Consider the following 18,362-nt stretch of genomic DNA (forward strand, 5'->3'; position numbering starts at 1 on the left):
GTGAAGGCGGAAGGTGGCCATGTTAAGTGAGGGCAAGGGCCTCGTTCTGTGCTCTTATGTGTCTGCGTCGGACGCCGGAAGTGACGCCATTGTTGGAGGAACCACGATTTGGTTAGTTATGTGAAAAAATGGCTGCAGCCAGTTTGGCTGTTTGTAGAAGAGTCACAGCAGTCCTGAAGGCGTCCAGATCGTTAATAACTCTTCCGGTCCCTGCCAGCACAGGGTAAGTGATGTATGGAATAGGTTTGTCCACCTTCCAGCTTTGGATCTTGTTTTTCTGCCGAGATGCCGAGAACAGGTTAGGGATGGAAAGGCCGCCTGGATGGCAGAGCCGGAACCCACCTATGTGTGAGGAGTGAGTGACCTTGGAGACGTTTTCCACCTTCGATATTCACGTTCCTTCTCAAACATTTTGTTGTCCTCTTCTCTGGACCAGACAATAGATGGGATTTGTAGATGACCAGCATTTGTCGAAGTAAACCTGGAGGTACAGAAGCATGCCTTTGGGCTGGGTGAAATGGGAAAAACTTTACCCAGCTGCATGGAACTGCAGTCTGTGTCAGGTTTGGTTGGATAAAAAAGAAGGAGCCTTTGTATTTCCAGGATCTGTCACAAAGAGATTGTTCAGTAAATTTTGAATAAATTATGAAAGTAGCCAAATGGACAGCAAGTAACCCTGCAAGTATGAAAAAGGAGCACCTTAGAAACAGTGTTCATTATTTGGGAAGACAACTTGTCTTCTGGACAGACTGATCGTTTTTGACTGTAGGATGTGTGGTTTCCTACCCTTTATTGGAAGTTGTTGAAAGTGAGTTGAATTTTGTAAACAGTAGGGTATGTCAGATTTTTTTATAGGAAGTAAAAATGCATTCAGGTATCTACTCTTGAATGCATAAGCAATTATTGAGCATCTATTATATGCCAGTGTATTATTACTTCTAACCTCAAAGATAAACACTCTTTTCATTTCACAGAGGCTCAGATGTTATAACTTGACCAAGATGGCAAGAACAAGGACATTATCTTAATAACCACAATACAATGATCACACTCAGGATATTTAGTATTGATACAATACTATAATTATACTGCTATTATCTAGCATACATTCCAAATTTAAAAGTCCTCAGTTGTCCTGGTAATTTATTTTTCTTGTTGATTCAGGATCCAGTGAAGGATCATTTATTGAATTATTTGCCATGTTTCTTTAGTATCTTTTAGTCTAGAACAGTGTCTTTTTTTCCTCTTTCACGATGTTGACATTTTTGTTAAGATGAGCTTTTTAAGAATCTCTCCATTTTGGATTTGTCTGATTATTTCCTCATGGTTAGATTCAGCTTAAATATTTCTGTTAGGAATACAACACTTGTGGTACACTTCACTATTTTGTTTTAAGTCATTTCTCCAGGTCATTAAATAATTTTTAAGACATAATTTTTAAATTACTGCATAATAATTTACGATATAGATATATATAATTTTAACCATTTCCCAGTTGCCCATAATTATCAACCTTTTGATATCTTATATAATGTTTTAGTAAACATCTTACTTTTCTAATTAAAAAAAATTTTTTTTAGAGACAGGGTCTCATTCTGTCACCCAGGCTGGAGTGTATTGACCTGATAATAGCTCAAGACAGCCTTGAACTCCTGTTCAAGTGATCCTACTGACTCAGCCTCCCAAGTAGCTGGGGCCACTACCTGAGTAGCTTGCACCACCAAACCTGACTAATTATTTTATGTTTTGTAGAGACATGGTCTTGCTGTCTTACCCAGGCCAGTCTCAAACTCCTTTTCCTCAAGTGATCCTCTCACCTTGGACTCCTAAAGGGCTGGGATTACAGTTGTGAGCCTGGCCAACATCGCAATTTATAAATTCCCATCTATGATAATTTCTTTTTTTTTTTTTTTTTTTTTTTGAGACAGAGTCTCGCTTTGTTGTCCAGGCTAGAGTGAGTGCCGTGGCGTCAGCCTAGCTCACAGCAACCTCAAACTCCTGGGCTCAAGCGATCCTTCTGCCTCAGCCTCCCGAGTAGCTGGGACTACAGGCATGCGCCACCATGCCCGGCTAATTTTTTTATATAAATATCAGTTGGCCAATTAATTTCTTTCTATTTATAGTAGAGACGGGGTCTCGCTCTTGCTCAGGCTGGTTTTGAACTCCTGACCTTGAGCAATCCGCCCGCCTCGGCCTCCCAGAGAGCTAGGATTACAGGCGTGAGCCACCGCGCCCGGCCTTATGATAATTTCTTTACTTGAAATTTCTAGATGTGGAATTACCGAGTTAAAGGAGGAAGCATTTTGGGCCCCTGACACATGTTGCAAAATTGACCATTAGAATATTTTTACCTTAAAATATAATTGTATAAATATATTACTTCTGAAATTATAGGATAGTAACTTCTATAATACAATATTAAAAATACATTCTAAAGCATTTTTAAAAGTTTATTGCTTGTGCAGAAACTCTGAGTAGGCTTTTTTAACATTATTGGTGAGGAAATGATTCTGTTTATTACTTTTAAAATCCAAATATTATGAAACTTTAAGCACTTGTTTATATGCATTCAGTTGCAGGCTTTCTCTTAGTTTGTTTCCTAAGAATATACCAGATGTCACATCCTTTCACCAGTGCAAATTATTTCATACTACATCATCAAGAAAAGGACTGGAAGAATTTTTTGATGACCCAAAGAATTGGGGAGAAGAAAAAGTAAAATCTGGTGAGATATTTGGACTCGTCAATATTAAATGTATTTAGTGAACCCTCCATTATTCTAGGATTATTTATCCAATTTAGGAACTATTTGGGTGTTTACTTTTTTGATTTCCTTTGGTACTGTCTACTAGCGAAAATTGAAAGGACAGTGTAATAGTAGAGTTAATTGTTCCTTGGCAGATTGGCAAAAGGTTTAGAAGAGGAGTAGGTTGAAATGATTAATTAAAGTGAAGTTTAGGGTTTATTTTAGATTTCATTTTTAGTGATAATTAAAATTATAATGACATAATGTTTTCTCATTAGGGTGTGAAATGCATTCTGTACTAATGCTAACATTTTTGAATGCTATTTGTTACTAATATTTTCATATGTGTTAATTCAATTTAGTCCTAATTATATGTTACATTATATAATATAATAAAATTATTAAATATCTTATAGATGAGGAAACAGGTTTAGAGTGGTTAAGTAATTTGCCAAGGGGATATGACTAGAAACATGATTTCAGGTTATGAATTATCATTTTAATAGGAGCATCATGGACCTGTCAGCAATTAAGGAACAAAAGTAATGAAGATTTACATAAACTTTGGTAAGTATACAAAGTACATTAACATCATGTTTGAAACAGTTACAGTTTTACAACCAGGTAAAAACTTTATATCTATCTGATATAAGAAATTGGGTAAAGTGATTTGTCTTATAGTACTGTGGATAATATATAAGATCATGAGAAATTTTATAAATATGACAGTTTAGATTGCATTAAAACAAATATATCACAGTTCTCAAGTACTTGGCAGTCTAGAAATTTTACTATAATGGCTACTGGTCATATTAACACCTTTATACTAGCAATTTCAGTAAACAACTAAATGAAATGGGGAATAGTTGGTCATATTTATATTTCTCTCCCTTTTCTTACCTTTCTTATGGTCTGTAATCTTTAGCTTATTTACTTTGGGGGTGTGTTGGAGGGTACATTTAATTGAGAATTTAGGTATTTTTTTTGGCAGGTTCTCCGGATGAATTAGAGAGGGCTGAAAAGATTTAAGACAGGATTGCATTTTTAATGCATTTTTAGCCTGAAGATGTGGTTTCTATGGACTGTACTTATTTTGATTGATTGATTGAGACAGAATCTCTCTCTCTTGCCCAGGCTGGAGTGCCGTGGCTTCAGCCTAGCTGACAGCAACCTCAAACTCCTAGGCTCAAGTGATCCTCTTGCCCCAGCGTCCTGAGTAGCTGGGACTACAGGTGCTTGCCACCACGCCTGCATAATTTTTTGTTTCTATTTTTAGTTGCCCGGCTAATTTTTTTTTTTTTTAGTAGAGATGGCATCTCGCTCTTGCTCAGGCTGGTCTCGAGCTCCTAACTTCAAGTGATCCTCCTGCCTCAGCTTCCCAGAGTGCTAGGATTATGGGCATGAGGCACCATACCTAGCCTGGACTGTACTTATTTTTTAAATTGGCAAATTTCACATATAAAATAAGGCTTTCTGGCCTCTCTTGAGTAATCAGACCTGTGATCTGGCAACACTGGCCTTGCATTCTTACATGGCAACAACTGGCTGGTCTTTATGGCAACTGCTCCTTCTAAGTGAAGCAACGTACACTACTTCTCCTACCTGCCCTGTTGTTCTTTCACCACTTCACTCATAACTGTTATCTGCCTAGGCACTCTAGTAGTAGGCATTTACATTTTTATCCCTTGATTTAAAGGGTTATCTTTCATGGCAGATTATAGAATTATAAAGTGTTTGTAAAAAACACTAATATTATATTTGTTCATTTTAGAAAAATAAGTTATATTAAAGCACTGTTACTGTGAGTTATTAGTAAAAGGATAGTTAGGGCTATTTCAGCATTGATCATGGCTACAACTAAATAATCTTCTGCCTCTCCTTCCCCTAAAATTGTCTTCTTCGTAGTATAAAATACCCCAATTCCTTTGTCTCATTTTCAGGACCCTCCACATTTATTTCCTTTCTCTTCTGATTCTCAAGCAGATGTATGCAGACATCTTATCGTCACTTTCGCTCTGCTGCTTCAGTACCTTTGGTTGCTTTGCTCTCCCTTTCATCCTAACAAATCCCGCCTCCCCTGTTAAGCTTTCCCTACATCTTAGCTAGAAGAGATGTCTCCTCTCTCCCACTTAATTCTTTTGGTACTTATCTGTCCCATGCAATGTGGTACGTCATGTTATAGTTTCAGAAGTGAAAATAGAATGGATTTTGCACACACACGGTTCAGGATTTGTTTCTTGTATTAGCTGTGTGACCGGGAATACCTTACTTCTCTCTGCCTTAGTTTCTTTATTTAGAAAGTGGAAATAATACCAACTTCAAAAGATTGTTGTGAGAATTAAATGAAGTAATGTATATAAAGTGCTAAGCACACTGCCTGGCATATAACAGGTCGTCAGTAAATATTATTTATCTTCATCTTTCTCCTCTCTCCACTTGGAATGTAAGGACTATGTATTCCTCTTTGTAACTCTCCTAGCACTTAATACAGTATGTGGCACATGGAAAGTTTATTGAACAAATGGATAAGCAAAGACACCATTCTGTATAAAAGATTATTCTTTGTAATGATATTCTGTATATTGAGATTTCTAAGTGACTTTCAAATACAGATCATTAATTTTGATGTCATAAATCACAACTTTATTTACATAGCCACATGACAAGCTTTGTGTTCTTTTATATAGGTATGTCCTACTGAAAGAAAGAAACATGCTCTTAACCCTAGAGCAGGAGGCCAAGCGGCAGAGCTTGCCAATGCCAAGTCCAGAGCGGTTAGAAAAGGTAAGGGTTAGGAGAGGCTGGAGACTGGAGTAAAGGATAAAAGCCAAAGAGAGTGAGCATATGTTTCCTGTATTTCTTGGCAAATAGATTTCTTTTTTTCCATTTCTGTTTGATTTTTAGTAAATGTAGAGTTGTCCAACCATTACAGTTATCTCATTTTGGAACATTTCCATCACCCTGAAAAGAAATCTCAAACCTATCTGCAGTTGTTCCTCATTCCTGCCTGCATCCCCAACACACGTGTGGACAAATGTTTTCATTTGAATGGCTACCTAGGAGGGAGGGAAATTGCTCGGGTATATGCTAAATCTGTGTTTCACATTTTAAGAAACCACCAAAGTATTTTCTAAAGTAACTGCACCACTTTACATTTCTAGTTCTGCTTTAGGCAATTCCTTACCAACTAGATCAATTCTCTCCTCTCCTCTCCTCTCCTCTCCTCTCCTCTCCTCTCCTCTCCTCTCCTCTCCTCTCCTCTCCTCTCCTCTCCTCTCCTCTCCTCTCCTCTCCCCTCCTCTCCTCTCCCCTCCCCTCCCCTCCCCTCCCCTCCCCTCCCCTCCCCTCCCCTCCCCTCCCCTCCCCTCCCCTCCCCTCCCCTCCCCTCCCCTCCCCTCCCCTCCCCTCCCCTCCCCTCCCCTCCCCTCCCCTCTCCTCTCCTCTCCTCCCTCCCCCCTCCCCCTCCCCTCCCCTCTCCCCTCCCCTCCCCTCCTCCCCTCCCCTCCTCTTCTCTTCTTTTCTTTTCTTGACAGTCTCACTTTGTTGCCCAGGCTAGAGTGAGTGCTGTGGCGTCAGCCTAGCTCACAGCAACCTCAAACTCCTGGGCTCAAGCAATCCTCCTGCCTCAGACTCCCGAGTAGCTGGGACTACAGGCATGTGCCACCGTGTCCGGTTATTTTTATATATATATATGTATTAGTTGGCCAATTAATTTCTTTCTATTTATAGTAGAGACGGGGTCTCGCTCTTGCTCAGGCTGGTTTCGAACTCCTGACCTTGAGCAATCTGCCCGCCTCGGCCTCCCAGTGTGCTAGGATTACAGGCGTGAACCACCTCGCCCGGCCTATTTCTTTCTATTTATAGTAGAGATGGGGTCTCGCTCTTGCTCAGGCTGGTTTCGAACTCCTGACCTCGAGCAATCCGCCCGCCTCAGCCTCCCAGAGTGCTAGGATTACAGGCGTGAGCCACTGTGCCCGGCCTAGATCAATTTTCTAATGTATTTTTTTTACTGTGGTAAAAATCATATAACATAAAATTTATCATACTAACCATTTTTAAGTTTACAGTCAGTAGTGTTTAATGTATTTACGTAGTTGTGAAAAGTCAGTTATTTTTAAATTAGGTTTTCTTCATCATTGAAAGAAATATCCCTTGTGCTGCTATTCCCACTCCAAGGTAATCAATCTTATGTGTTGCTTATTTATCCATCAGAATTTTTGTATGCATGTAGAAGTGTGTTCTAGTTATTTTTATTTACACAAATTTGATTATACTTTATATACTACTTTATATACTCTTCTTAAACTTATGTTTTTCTCTTACCTAGTATATCCTGGATATCTTTCCATATCAGTATGTAGATCTGCCTTTTTTTAAAAAATACATTTAAGATATTTTTTCTATGTGGAAGTTTTTATATTTTTATTTAGTTAGATTTGTGAGACTTTTTTCTAGATTGCTTTCATGGTCAACTCTTTATTGATTTTTCTGTGCTATAGAAAATAGTCAGTGAGGACAGAACCCAGTTTTTGCAGTGATGTTAGTCCTGCTGCCTAAACTCAGCTACTTTAGTTTCCTTTCCTCACACCAGTTATAACCATAATTGCTACACTGCCTTTAAGAAGGAAGGACATAATATCCCTGGAGAAAGTCATAGAAGGTCTGGAATAAAACCTTAAGTATTTACCCTAATTATGGAGGGTAGATACTTGGCCAGTGTGAATTCCTTCAAGCTGGGCCTAGAGAATAACTCTGAAAAGACCGAAACTCCTGACCTCGAGCAATCTGCCCGCCTCGGCCTCCAGAGTGCTAGGATTACAGGCATGAGCTACTGTGCCCTGCCGACTATATAATTTTTAAAATCAGGAAATTAACATTGATAAAATATTATTACTTATAATTTACATATCTTATTTATATTTTAACACTTATCCCAACAATGTCCTTTGTAGCAAAAGAAAATCCTGGATCACACATTTTCAGTTTTTGTGTCTCTTCAGTCTCTTTTAAGGTGGAGACTCACGTTCTGTGTTTCATGACATTGACTTTTCTTTTTTTTAAAGTCTAGGAGGTCTTTTATTTTTCATACCTCTTATGCCATGAATTCACGGGGAATAGGTTACAGGAGTTCAGGCTCCTTTCCATTGCTGCTCACAAAGAGTGCTTCTCTGGGTCCAGCAGGCTGGCACTTCAGTTGAACCCAGATACCTTTCTCTTTGGCTTCCTCCTTTTTCTGATCATTTTCCTTCACACATTTCAGGAAGCTGTCTTGATTCCTAGAGTGCTTAATATGTTCAATACGCCCATTAATCCTCTTGGCAAGAATCTTGCTCTTATTTGTTTATAATACCAACCACATGCTGGGTAACATTATAGACTATTCCAGTTTTGCCATGGTGACATTTGTGGGGCATGCCTTTTCGAACAGTATCCATTCTCTTGATGTCTACAATATCACCTTTCTTGTAGATTCACATGTATGAAGCCAAAGGAACAAGGTCATGTTTTCTAAAAGGCATATGGAACATGTTTTCTAAAAGACATACAGAACATGTGTCGGCTGCCTCTCCTCTTTCCCTTTGTGTTCGTCATTTTAGCAAATTGCTAGAAGATGACGGTTCCGGCCCAAAGGAAGGACTTTGACATTTTTGAAGAGTATAGGCCAGTCCCTGTATTTGAGTTTATTTAATGTTTCTCATGATAAGATTGGCAGGAATATCATAGAAGTAATGCTGTATTCTTCACAGTGCATCATATCATGAGGTGTACAGGATATTGATTTACTCTGTTACTGTTGAAATTAGCATTAATAACTTGACTACAGTGGTCTTGTAGTTTTTTCCTCTGTATGCAGTGATTACTATTTTTTCTTTGTATTTAAATAAATAATACTTAGAGATCATGTAAATATTCAACTCCTCAACTTTCACTCACTGGTTTTAGCATCCACTGATGATTCGTATCTGAATCAATTATTATTACAATATTTGTTAGATGGTATTTTCTAATCCTATCATTTATTGTCTCTCTTCTGAAAGGAAAGGTTTTCCCTTCTCCCCATTTCTTTCTGTGTTAATGCATTGATTCTATCAGTGTAGACTTGTGAATTGCAATTTTATTCAGTGGGTTATAATCTTTTAATATTAATACTGTCATTCCCGATTTGGCCAGTGTGAGTTCCTTCAAGCTGGGCCCTATGTCCTTATCACTATTGATGGAGCATAGCATGATGTTCTGGATTCATCTTGTCCTTTCCCTGCCCCAGCCCTGGAATCAGCCATTTAACAGTGGAACTTGATTCCTTTTAATGGAGAATAATATAATTATAAACTAAGATGTGTATTGTAGATGTCCTCCTTGCTATGTAACATTTATAAAGTAATGTGGGTTATTTTCAGGTATGTTCCTAACTCAGCCATTGAAAATCTATGTTTTAGAGACTTTTTAAATTGTATTGACAAGTAAGGATGCTTTATAAATAACACATTATTTACTTGATAAAAAAGCTTTTGCTGTAACCGTGCTATTATAAGATTTTTGAACTTCAATAATAGATTATCCCCTCCTTCTGCTTTAAATGTATAATCCAGGGGTGAACTTCAGTGTAATAGGTCATATATACTATACTTTCTGAATTAGTAGAGTCCAAAATAATGAAAGTTTACTCTAGGTAAGCTATATGTGGTCATAATTTTTTTTTAAACCTCAAATATATCTAGTGTTCCCAGTGTTTTGTTACCAACTACTAAGGAAACTTTATCAAGCAAAAGTCAAGAATTATTCTCAATATAAGATATTGAAGATAACTCAGTATAAGATGTTGAAGATAACTCAATATAAGATATTGAAGACTGAAGATTTGGAACTTTAAAAGAGGAAGAGTAAAAGAGAAAACAAGAATTACAATTGGGATGTAATTCTTATCACTGGGCCGATCTAGGTTGATACCCAGTTCAAGCAGATTAAAGGCAAGTTTTATTTACAGGATAATATTAAATTTGGGGGAGAAATTTTGCAATTCTAGCAGAATTGTGACCAAAGTAATTAAACTACCTTTTGAGATTAAAATGCAGACTTGTATGTACGAGCCTCTCTTCACAGTATTATTATTTATTGATCACATAAATATATGATATTGTGTTAGTCCCTCTGTGTTTGAAATACAGAAACAAGGCAAATGCTAAAAGACTGATTATAATTTTAGAAGTGTTGGCTAGGCGTGGTGGCTCACACCTATAATCCTAGCACTCTGGGAGGCCAAGGCGAGTGTATCATTTGAGCTCAGGAGTTCCAGACCAGCCTGAGCAAGAGCGAGACCCTGTCTCTACTAAAAATAAAAAGAAATTAGTACATAATGAGTGAGATGTGCACCATCTAGGGGATGGTCATGATGGAGACTCAGACTTTTGGGGGGAGGGGGGAAATGGGCATTTATTGAAACCTTAAAATCTGTACCCCCATAATATGCCGAAATAAAAAAAAAATTAATAAAAAAAAAAAGAAAGAAATTAGCTGGACAACTAAAAATATATAGACAAGTTTAGCCGGGCATGGTGGCACAAGTCTGTAGTCCTAGCTGTCGAGAGGCTGAGGCAGAAGGATCGCTTGAGCCCAGGAGTTTGAGATTGCTGTGAGCTAGACTGACACCACGGCACTCTAGCCTGGGCAACAGAGTGAGACTCTGTCCCAAAAAAAAAAAAAAAATTTTTTTTTTTACAAGTGTGTTTTTTTAAAAATGTGTTTCAAGGGTTACTCTCTAAATTTAATTCCGAACTACAAATAGAAGTGTGTACTCTAAACTCTCAAACACAGTCCCATTAATTTTGTATTCTCTCTTATACAAACAAGCTGACACTCTTGGCTCTGAGAAACTTACAAACTAGAAAAGAAGGCTCTTTGAGGTTGACCTGTTTTGAATAAGATATACCTAATTGATGCTTCTGATTTTTCTTCACATCTGTTGGCACGAACATTTGAACGTTAACTTTCTGGACTTGGGTAGCCATTTACTTTTTATCTTTGTGAGCTAACATTTAGATTTCGGTTAGGAGCCTCAAGCCCTGCCCTTGCTTGGGCAAATTCTTTAATGTAGTCAGTCAGCAGCCAGATTTACTACACATTCCTAAAGGTAAGAGAGCTTTGTGCTAAGCCCTTACCAGTGAGGTCCCTTCACTGTGCTAAGTTTGTCTGTCTTCAAAACAGGATTTGTTTTGCCTATCTTTTAATTTTTCAAGGATTTTCTAGAAATTCAAGTAGAGGAAGACGTGGGTTCAGCTACTATAAGGCATTGAGTGAAGTTGGGGAAGTGCTGAGTATGAACTGAATAAACAGGTTATGAGGTAATTTATCTAAAGTTGTGACTTTCACATCTCTTTCAGGTTTCTTAGCTACCTGGGGATTACCTCTATAACCTAATCTGCACTTTTTTTTGAGGATTCTTATAAGAAACAAATGTGTGTGTGCAGTGTTTGATAGCTGCTGTGATGCTCTGGGGTGATACACACACAAATGGTTCTCAGTATGTATTTAGAACTGTGAAAAAGTTTGGCTTATCTGACATTACAGTTCCCAATATATGAATATTTATTTATAAACAAATACATGTTGATTTATTAATATATTACTATATGTATTAGAAAATAATAGGAAGCTTAAAAAGATAAAAGTAAATAGAAGTTTAATAGTATCATCTTGCATCTTGATGAATCTTTGGAGATTAGTATCAAGATAGACTGATATTCCTTTTCCTGTAATAGCAACAGCTGCCAAGCAGGCCAAAATATCTGTGTCTGCATGTGAGGGACACAGTGATAGTTGAAGCCAAAACATGGTAATTAATATAACAAAGATAGCAAATTGTTATTACTTATTAGCTCATTGGGTTTTGAGGTAGCATGAGTCAAATTGGGTCTTCAGAAGGAATCCGTACAAATGTATCCCGCTCCAAACAAAACTAATATATGGAAATCTAACCTACATAGATTTTCATTTAAATGCAATAATAAGTTTTTTTTTTTTTCTTTTTTTTTTTTTGAGACAGAGTCTCACTTGTTGCCCAGGCTGGAGTGAGTGCCGTGGCGTCAGCCTAGCTCACAGCAACCTCAATCTCCTGGGCTCAAGCGATCCTGCTGCCTCAGCCTCCCGAGTAGCTGGGACTACAGGCATGCGCCACCATGCCCGGCTAATTTTTTCTATATATATTAGTTGGCCAATTAATTTCTTTCTATTTATAGTAGAGACGGGGTCTCGCTCTTGCTCAGGCTGGTTTCGAACTCCTGACCTTGAGAAATCCGCCCGTCTCAGCCTCCCAGAGAGCTAGGATTACAGGCGTGAGCCACCGCGCCCGGCTAGCTTTTTAAAAATTATAGAAAGTGATAATATAGACACACGTGCACATACTTGTGCCAAAAAGATCTTTAAGAAATACTTGACAGAGTGGTTCTTTGGCAAAATATATATTCTCTTTCTTTGGAATTTGGTTATAGGTGATTATTGAAATTATATCTTTCCCTTCTCAGGTAGTAGATTCCATGGATGCATTAGATAAAGTTGTCCAGGAAAGAGAAGATGCCCTAAGGCTTCTTCAGACTGGTCAAGAAAAACCTAGACCTGGTGCTTGGAGAAGAGACCTCTTTGGAAGAATCATCTGGTACATAAATTACACTGTGGCTCTTCTAAGCTAATAGTGGAGATCCCATGCCTCATTCCCCTGCCAGTATCCTTTTTTGATTTTTAATTTGGATTTTTTAATTTTTTTGAGACAGGGTCTCACTCTGTTGCCCTGGCTAGAATGCAGTGACATCATCATAGCTCACTGCAACCTTAGACTCCTGGGCTCAAGCGGATCCTCCTGCCTCAGCCTCCTGTGTATCTGGAACTACAAGCACACACCATCATGCCTGGCTAATTTTTCTATTTTTTATAGAGATAGGGTCTTGCTTTTGCTCAGGCTGGTTGCAAACTCCTGGCCTCAAGTGATCCTCCCTTCTAAGACTCCCAGAGTGCTAGGTTTATAGGTGTGAGCCAGCATGCCTGGCCCCCGGCCAGAATCTTTTAAGAAAGCGCTCACCATATGAGATACATTGATGATATATCTAACATAAGAAGAGATCCCAAACCACTTTGGAACACCAGTATATGAAGGTAGCTTTATCTGGCAAAACCAATACCAGCCCAGACATCCCATTCCCATGATTCAGTTATCTATATGTTCTTTATTACAGTGGTTCTTAATCTTATGAAAACATATGACCTTTGAGAATTTGATGAAAGTTACAGAAGATGTACACATGTAATTTCAGAAGATTATAAAACTCATGAAGCTAATTTCAGAATACATACCTGTCCTCTTTGCCCTTTGAGAACCTAGGACTATTAATTAAAATAAATGTTCAGGGATTAAGATCACATGAACCAGTTCAGTTTGCTCCCATTGCCATCAGGATAAGCCCTAGGCCAAATTATGAGAACCGTATACCTCCTTGTCTCTCCTACATCTAGATCCCAGAGTCTTGTCAGACTCTGGGAAAGGACCTGATAATCAGCATTCACACTGAGGTATTAATAATTGAGAAGGCCCAGTGGAAATAAACCTCTACTGGGGATCTACTTACCTTTGGGTTGAACAGCCAAGATGAAGCATCTTTAGAATTGTAAACGTCAGTCCACAAAATGGAAAAGGCTTTTTGAGTGGCTAGACACCTTCCCTGTACTCTGGACATTACACCACTTAATAGCACTTACTCATTTGATAGGTTCTTTTAATGGAGTTTATGATGAGGGGGCTGCTTGGAGCCACATAAAGGGGATTAGCTGTGCTGTCTATAACCCTCTAATCCAACACAGAAAAGAGACAAATTGCCAAAGCATCTCACTAAAAATGTTTATTTTCTGCTAATTTTTATTTCAATTAACCCATTTGAGGTTAATTAAGAAAGTGAAAATGTAATAAATGTTTTCTGTAAGGCAAATAACTTTTTGCTTTCTTGGCAGGCACAAGTTCAAGCAGTGGGCTATACCTTGGCACCTAAATAAAAGATACCATAGGAGACGATTCTTTGCAATGCCTTATGTGGAACGTTTTAACAGGTGAGCACAAGTATCCTTAATAATGAAACATATTATCTTTACATCAGATGATATGTTAAGCTTTTTAAATCTTAATTTCTGTTATTACATAATAAGAAAAAGGAAAGTCAGGTAAAAAAGAATTATAAAGTTTATATATATATAATCTTACCATCCAAAAATAGCCACTGTTAACATTATAGTTCATGTCCTTTCAAAAGTTTTACTGCTTTTCTGTTCATCTGTTGATATGTAAACATAGAAAATCCCACTATAATGTTAAAATGAAGGTCCAAACAATTCAGTTGCGTAAAATGTGAGCTCCTGTTATTGCAAGGCTGAGGAAAAGAAATGGGGCTGGGGAGAGAAGAGAGGTCTGTTGCATTGTATCTGAATACATGGTATCCTGCAGAATGTTTATCTCCAAATATTTCCTATAGCAAATTTTTCCTTCATTAGTTTTATCATTAAATAGGGAGAAGATCAGGCTTCTGTTAAGGTAGAGAAGTGAAGTGGTCCTATGAATCATCAGCTGATAATTATTAAAAAGAGCTACTTTAAAAAGAGCTACTTTAAAACACTAGATCCCAGCCAGGTACAGTGGCTCATGCCTGTAATCCTAGCACTTTGGGGGGCTGAGGCAGCAGGATTGCTTGAGGCCAGGAATTTAAGATTAGCCTGAGCAAGAGCAAGACCGTCTGTACAAAAATAGCAAAATCAGCGAGGCAGTGTGGTGGCGCATGCCTATAGTCCCAGCTACTCAGGAGACTGAGGCAGGATTGCTTGAGCCCAGGAGTTTGAGGTTGCAATGAATATGATGATGCCACTACACTCTAGCCCAGGCAACAGAGACCCTGTCTCAAAAAAATATAAAACATAAAACATTCGATCCACATCCAAAACAGAAAAAGAGTTTTTTTCCCCAAACTGCAATTAGAAGGGAAAAGAAATGCATGTTTGTGGTTTCCTAGGCCAAGGGTGCTACGTAGTTCCTATTGCAGTAACTGCAGAGAGAGACAGGGTAGGGGAACCACAGGGTTGTAGGTTGTAGGTGCTAGAAACCAGAATTCAAGGCTGGGAAAGCAGCTGGAAAGTTAAAGGGGAAAAACTAGTAGCACAAGAAGCACAGCTTTTAACAGCTGCTTTGGGTAATACATTCTACTTTCATTAAGAGTTCCTCAAAAACTGATTTTCACCCCCAGAAGCTTGTTTCTGTACCAAAAAAATAGCTTAAAACAATTTGAACAGGATAGAATGCATCTTTAAACTGAGCTTTAAAGAGTTTAGTATACTTTAGATTAACATTTAAAATTTTTCATCTTCCGTACTGAACCAGTTACCTCTTACTTTTTCTGCAGCACTTCTGTTCTACATGGGTGCTAAACATCAGCCATCTTTTTCATCACCAGTGCTCTAGATTAGCGGTCCCCAACCTTTTTGGCACAAGGGACCGTTTTCATGGAAGACAATTTTTCCACAGACAGGGATGGGGGGAGATGATTTCAGGATGATTCAAACACATTACATTTATTGTGCACTTTATTTCTATCATTACATTGTAATATATAGTGAAATAATTATACAACTCACTATAGGTTGGGGACCCCTGATCTAGATTCAAACAATTCTTGTTTTAATTCTTCCTGCAGAATGTCTCCAGGATCTGTCTTCTATTGTCTCTACTCTAGTGCAGTCCCTCTTCATCAAATTACTGAACATCGTCCTCACTCCAGTTCATTCAAATATTGCTTCTTCGCTAATTTTCCTCAACCCTTTTTATCACGAATGTTGTTCAGAAACATACAGTAGCTGGGTGTGGTGGTGTGTGCTGGTAGCTTCAACTACTTGGGAGGCTGAGGTGGGAGATGGCTTGGGCCCACAAGTTCAAGACCAACCTGGGCAATCTAGAGACACCTCCCAGCATCTTTAAAAACAAAAACATACAGTAGGCTTCTGTCTACAGGATAAAATCTGTTCCCCACCCAGTGTTCCCACAAGTTAGTCTTAGCTATTTACCCTCCAACAAAAACAGATCTTTTGCCTTGTTTCTTAAGTGTACCTTGCTTATTTCTCCCTTTTGCTTCTCCTGTTCCTACAGCTTTTAAATCTTTCCACTTATTCACATTTAAGACCTAACTCAGATGCTGAACAACTGAAGAAATCTGACTGTACTGGCTGGTTTTTTCTTCCATGATTTATCCAAGCCCAATGTTGTACCATTTGATCCTTTTGCCCTTTAGTAGATAAATTGAAGATATAAATAACGTGACTTTTAAAATAATGTATTGAGAATTTATCAATCAGCCATTATTTTTACAGGCTTTATATATATTTTAATGATCTTATTTTTGAAACTAGTTTTTTTAGCCTTACTGTCAGAGAACGTGGCATAATCTTCTGAATATTAAACAAACCTTTCAGATGGGTTTTTTTGTAAATGGCCAAAATTTAATTGGAGCAAAGATTGATGAATAGAATGGGTAATGTCATTTTGACTTGTAGTCTTTTTTTTCTATATATGTGCATATATTGTCTTTATCCAGATATTACTTATTACCTCAAATTTCTATAACCTTATAGCACTGGCATATTCTAGTTATTTAGTACATCTCTTAATTGTATTGCTCTATTTTATATAAACATATGCCTACTCACCAGTAAAATATCCTGTAAAATAACTAGGGTTTTTTTTTTTTAGAGACAGGGTCTCACTCTGTTACCTAAGCTAGAGTACAGTGGCATGATCATAGCTCACTGCAGTCTCAAACTCCCAGGCTCAGGCAAACCTCCCACCTTAGCCTCCCAAGTAGCTAGCTAAGACTACAGGTGCAGGCCACCAAATCTGGCTAATTTTTAAATTTTACTTTGTAGAGATGGGGTCTCAACTATGTTCTCCAGGCTGGTCTCTAGCAATCTGCTACCTTGACCTCCCAAAGCACTGGGATTATAGGTGTGATCCACCATACCTGGCCCTAAAATGCCAATTTAAGTGCAGTAGACGTTTGGCATCCATGAATTTATCATTTTCAATTTTGACAATTCCTGAGTTGACCCTATAGGTCAACATAATTTAGCTGAGGCACACACGAATGCCTTGTGTGCTGGGATGCTGATATACAGGAACAAACTCATTTAGACTAGTAAATCTGACTGCTCCCTAAGTGTCATCTCTTAGCAGTGTTTTAGTCTCTGTAGGGGAAATGATAAGCTAGAGTGAGTACTATATGAAATTAGGGAACGCCCACAAGTCTCAGGATGTCAAAAGTCTAATGTATTCAGTAAAATTCGTGTTTGTAAAATAAGGTAGAAAGTCCAGGCTTGGACTTCAGGTCCAATCTGTTATAGGCTTGTAAGATCTGAACATTCTTTCTCGTCAGGAAATAGGAAGTGTAGTTTTTTGGGTTTTTTTGAGACAGAGTCTTACTCTGTTGCCCTGGCTAGAGTGCCGTGGTGTCAGCCTGGCTCACAGCAACCTCAAACTCCCAGGCTCAAGCAATCCTTCTGCCTCAGCCTCCTGAGTAGCTGGGACTACAGGCACGTGCCACTATGCCCAGCCATTCTTTTTAAATATATATTTTTTAGTTGTCCAGCTAATTTTTTTCTATTTTTTTAGTAGAGAGGGGTCCCACTCTTGCTCAGGCTGATCTCAAACTCCTGAGCTCAAATGATCCTCCTGCCTCAGCTTCCCAGAATGCTAGGATTACAGGTGTGAGCCACCACGCCCAGCCAGGAAGGATAGTTGTTATAGGGTTTCAGATGCTTCTGATTTCATATTTGTCTCTTGACTTGTTTAGGTTTACAGCAGTTATTATTCAGGTTTAATAATATACATAACATAGCAGATACAAAGACTGGCGTGTTTGAGGCTTTTCTGTAATTGATGAATACATTATTTTGACAGTATTGAGTAATAGGGAAATACTTTTGTGTAAGTTGCTGTTATGCTTTTATTATTCTAGACTGAAATTGGAGAAAGAAGCCCGCATCAGAACAAGGAAGAAACGTTTAGAGAAAAAGAAAGAAAGATTTCTTCAAGAAAAGTTTCCACATCTTTCTGAAACTCCGAAGTCAAGTCTTGTCTGAACTCCTGAATTTACCATTTTATTTTTCTTGCATAATAGTCTATATATGAAAGTAATAAACATGTTAAGTGGTTTATAAAGAAATTGTTTTTAGTCAAAATGACACATCAATTATTATGTGTTAATGTGGCATGCTAATTCTGGAAGTGGTCATTCTTTTACCAAATTTTTAAAAAATTAGATATAAAGTTCAGATTAAATTGCCATCTTATAGATTCTGACATGTAAGCAGGCTTTAATATCACCTGCTGTCCTACAGAATGTGAAAGTGATGGTAACTGCCATAGCAAAGGCAAATAAGGTAGTTTTTGGAATTCAGTTAACAAAACAGTTTTACCTCTGTTAATAAGATATGAAGAGGATATGGATACTATTAACAAACAGTGAGTACTTTCACTCAGAATCATGATAAATACATTTAGTACTTAAAGTAGCAAAGTTACAAAGCAAAACAGTCCAAAAATATT

At 38.0% G+C, this 18,362-nt stretch overlaps 1 protein-coding gene across 1 annotated transcript; it reads left to right on the forward strand.

Annotated features, from left to right (window-relative positions):
- The first annotated feature begins 86 nt into the window (after nucleotides 1-86).
- On the forward strand, nucleotides 87-17,979 carry MRPL47 (mitochondrial ribosomal protein L47). Its single transcript, XM_012737007.3, has 7 exons — nucleotides 87-223; nucleotides 2,574-2,725; nucleotides 3,253-3,313; nucleotides 5,434-5,530; nucleotides 12,265-12,395; nucleotides 13,739-13,834; nucleotides 17,773-17,979. Exons 1-7 carry the CDS (start codon nucleotides 129-131, stop codon nucleotides 17,894-17,896), a joined length of 756 nt encoding a protein of 251 aa, XP_012592461.2. The 5' UTR covers nucleotides 87-128; the 3' UTR covers nucleotides 17,897-17,979.
- Nucleotides 17,980-18,362: the final 383 nt, after the last annotated feature.

This window comes from Microcebus murinus, chromosome 1 (assembly GCF_040939455.1).
Source record: "Microcebus murinus isolate Inina chromosome 1, M.murinus_Inina_mat1.0, whole genome shotgun sequence".
NCBI lineage: Eukaryota > Metazoa > Chordata > Mammalia > Primates > Cheirogaleidae > Microcebus > Microcebus murinus.

What these genes read in the sequence shown, in the direction of transcription:
- MRPL47 (XM_012737007.3), top strand. Translation starts at nt 129, where the DNA reads ATGGCTGCAGCCAGTTTGGCTGTTTGTAGAAGAGTCACAGCAGTCCTG. An exon ending in GTCCAGAGCGGTTAGAAAAG is followed by an intron (nt 5,531 to 12,264) that starts GTAAGGGTTAGG and finishes TTCCCTTCTCAG; the next exon opens with GTAGTAGATTCCATGGATGC. An exon ending in TATGTGGAACGTTTTAACAG is followed by an intron (nt 13,835 to 17,772) that starts GTGAGCACAAGT and finishes TTATTATTCTAG; the next exon opens with ACTGAAATTGGAGAAAGAAG.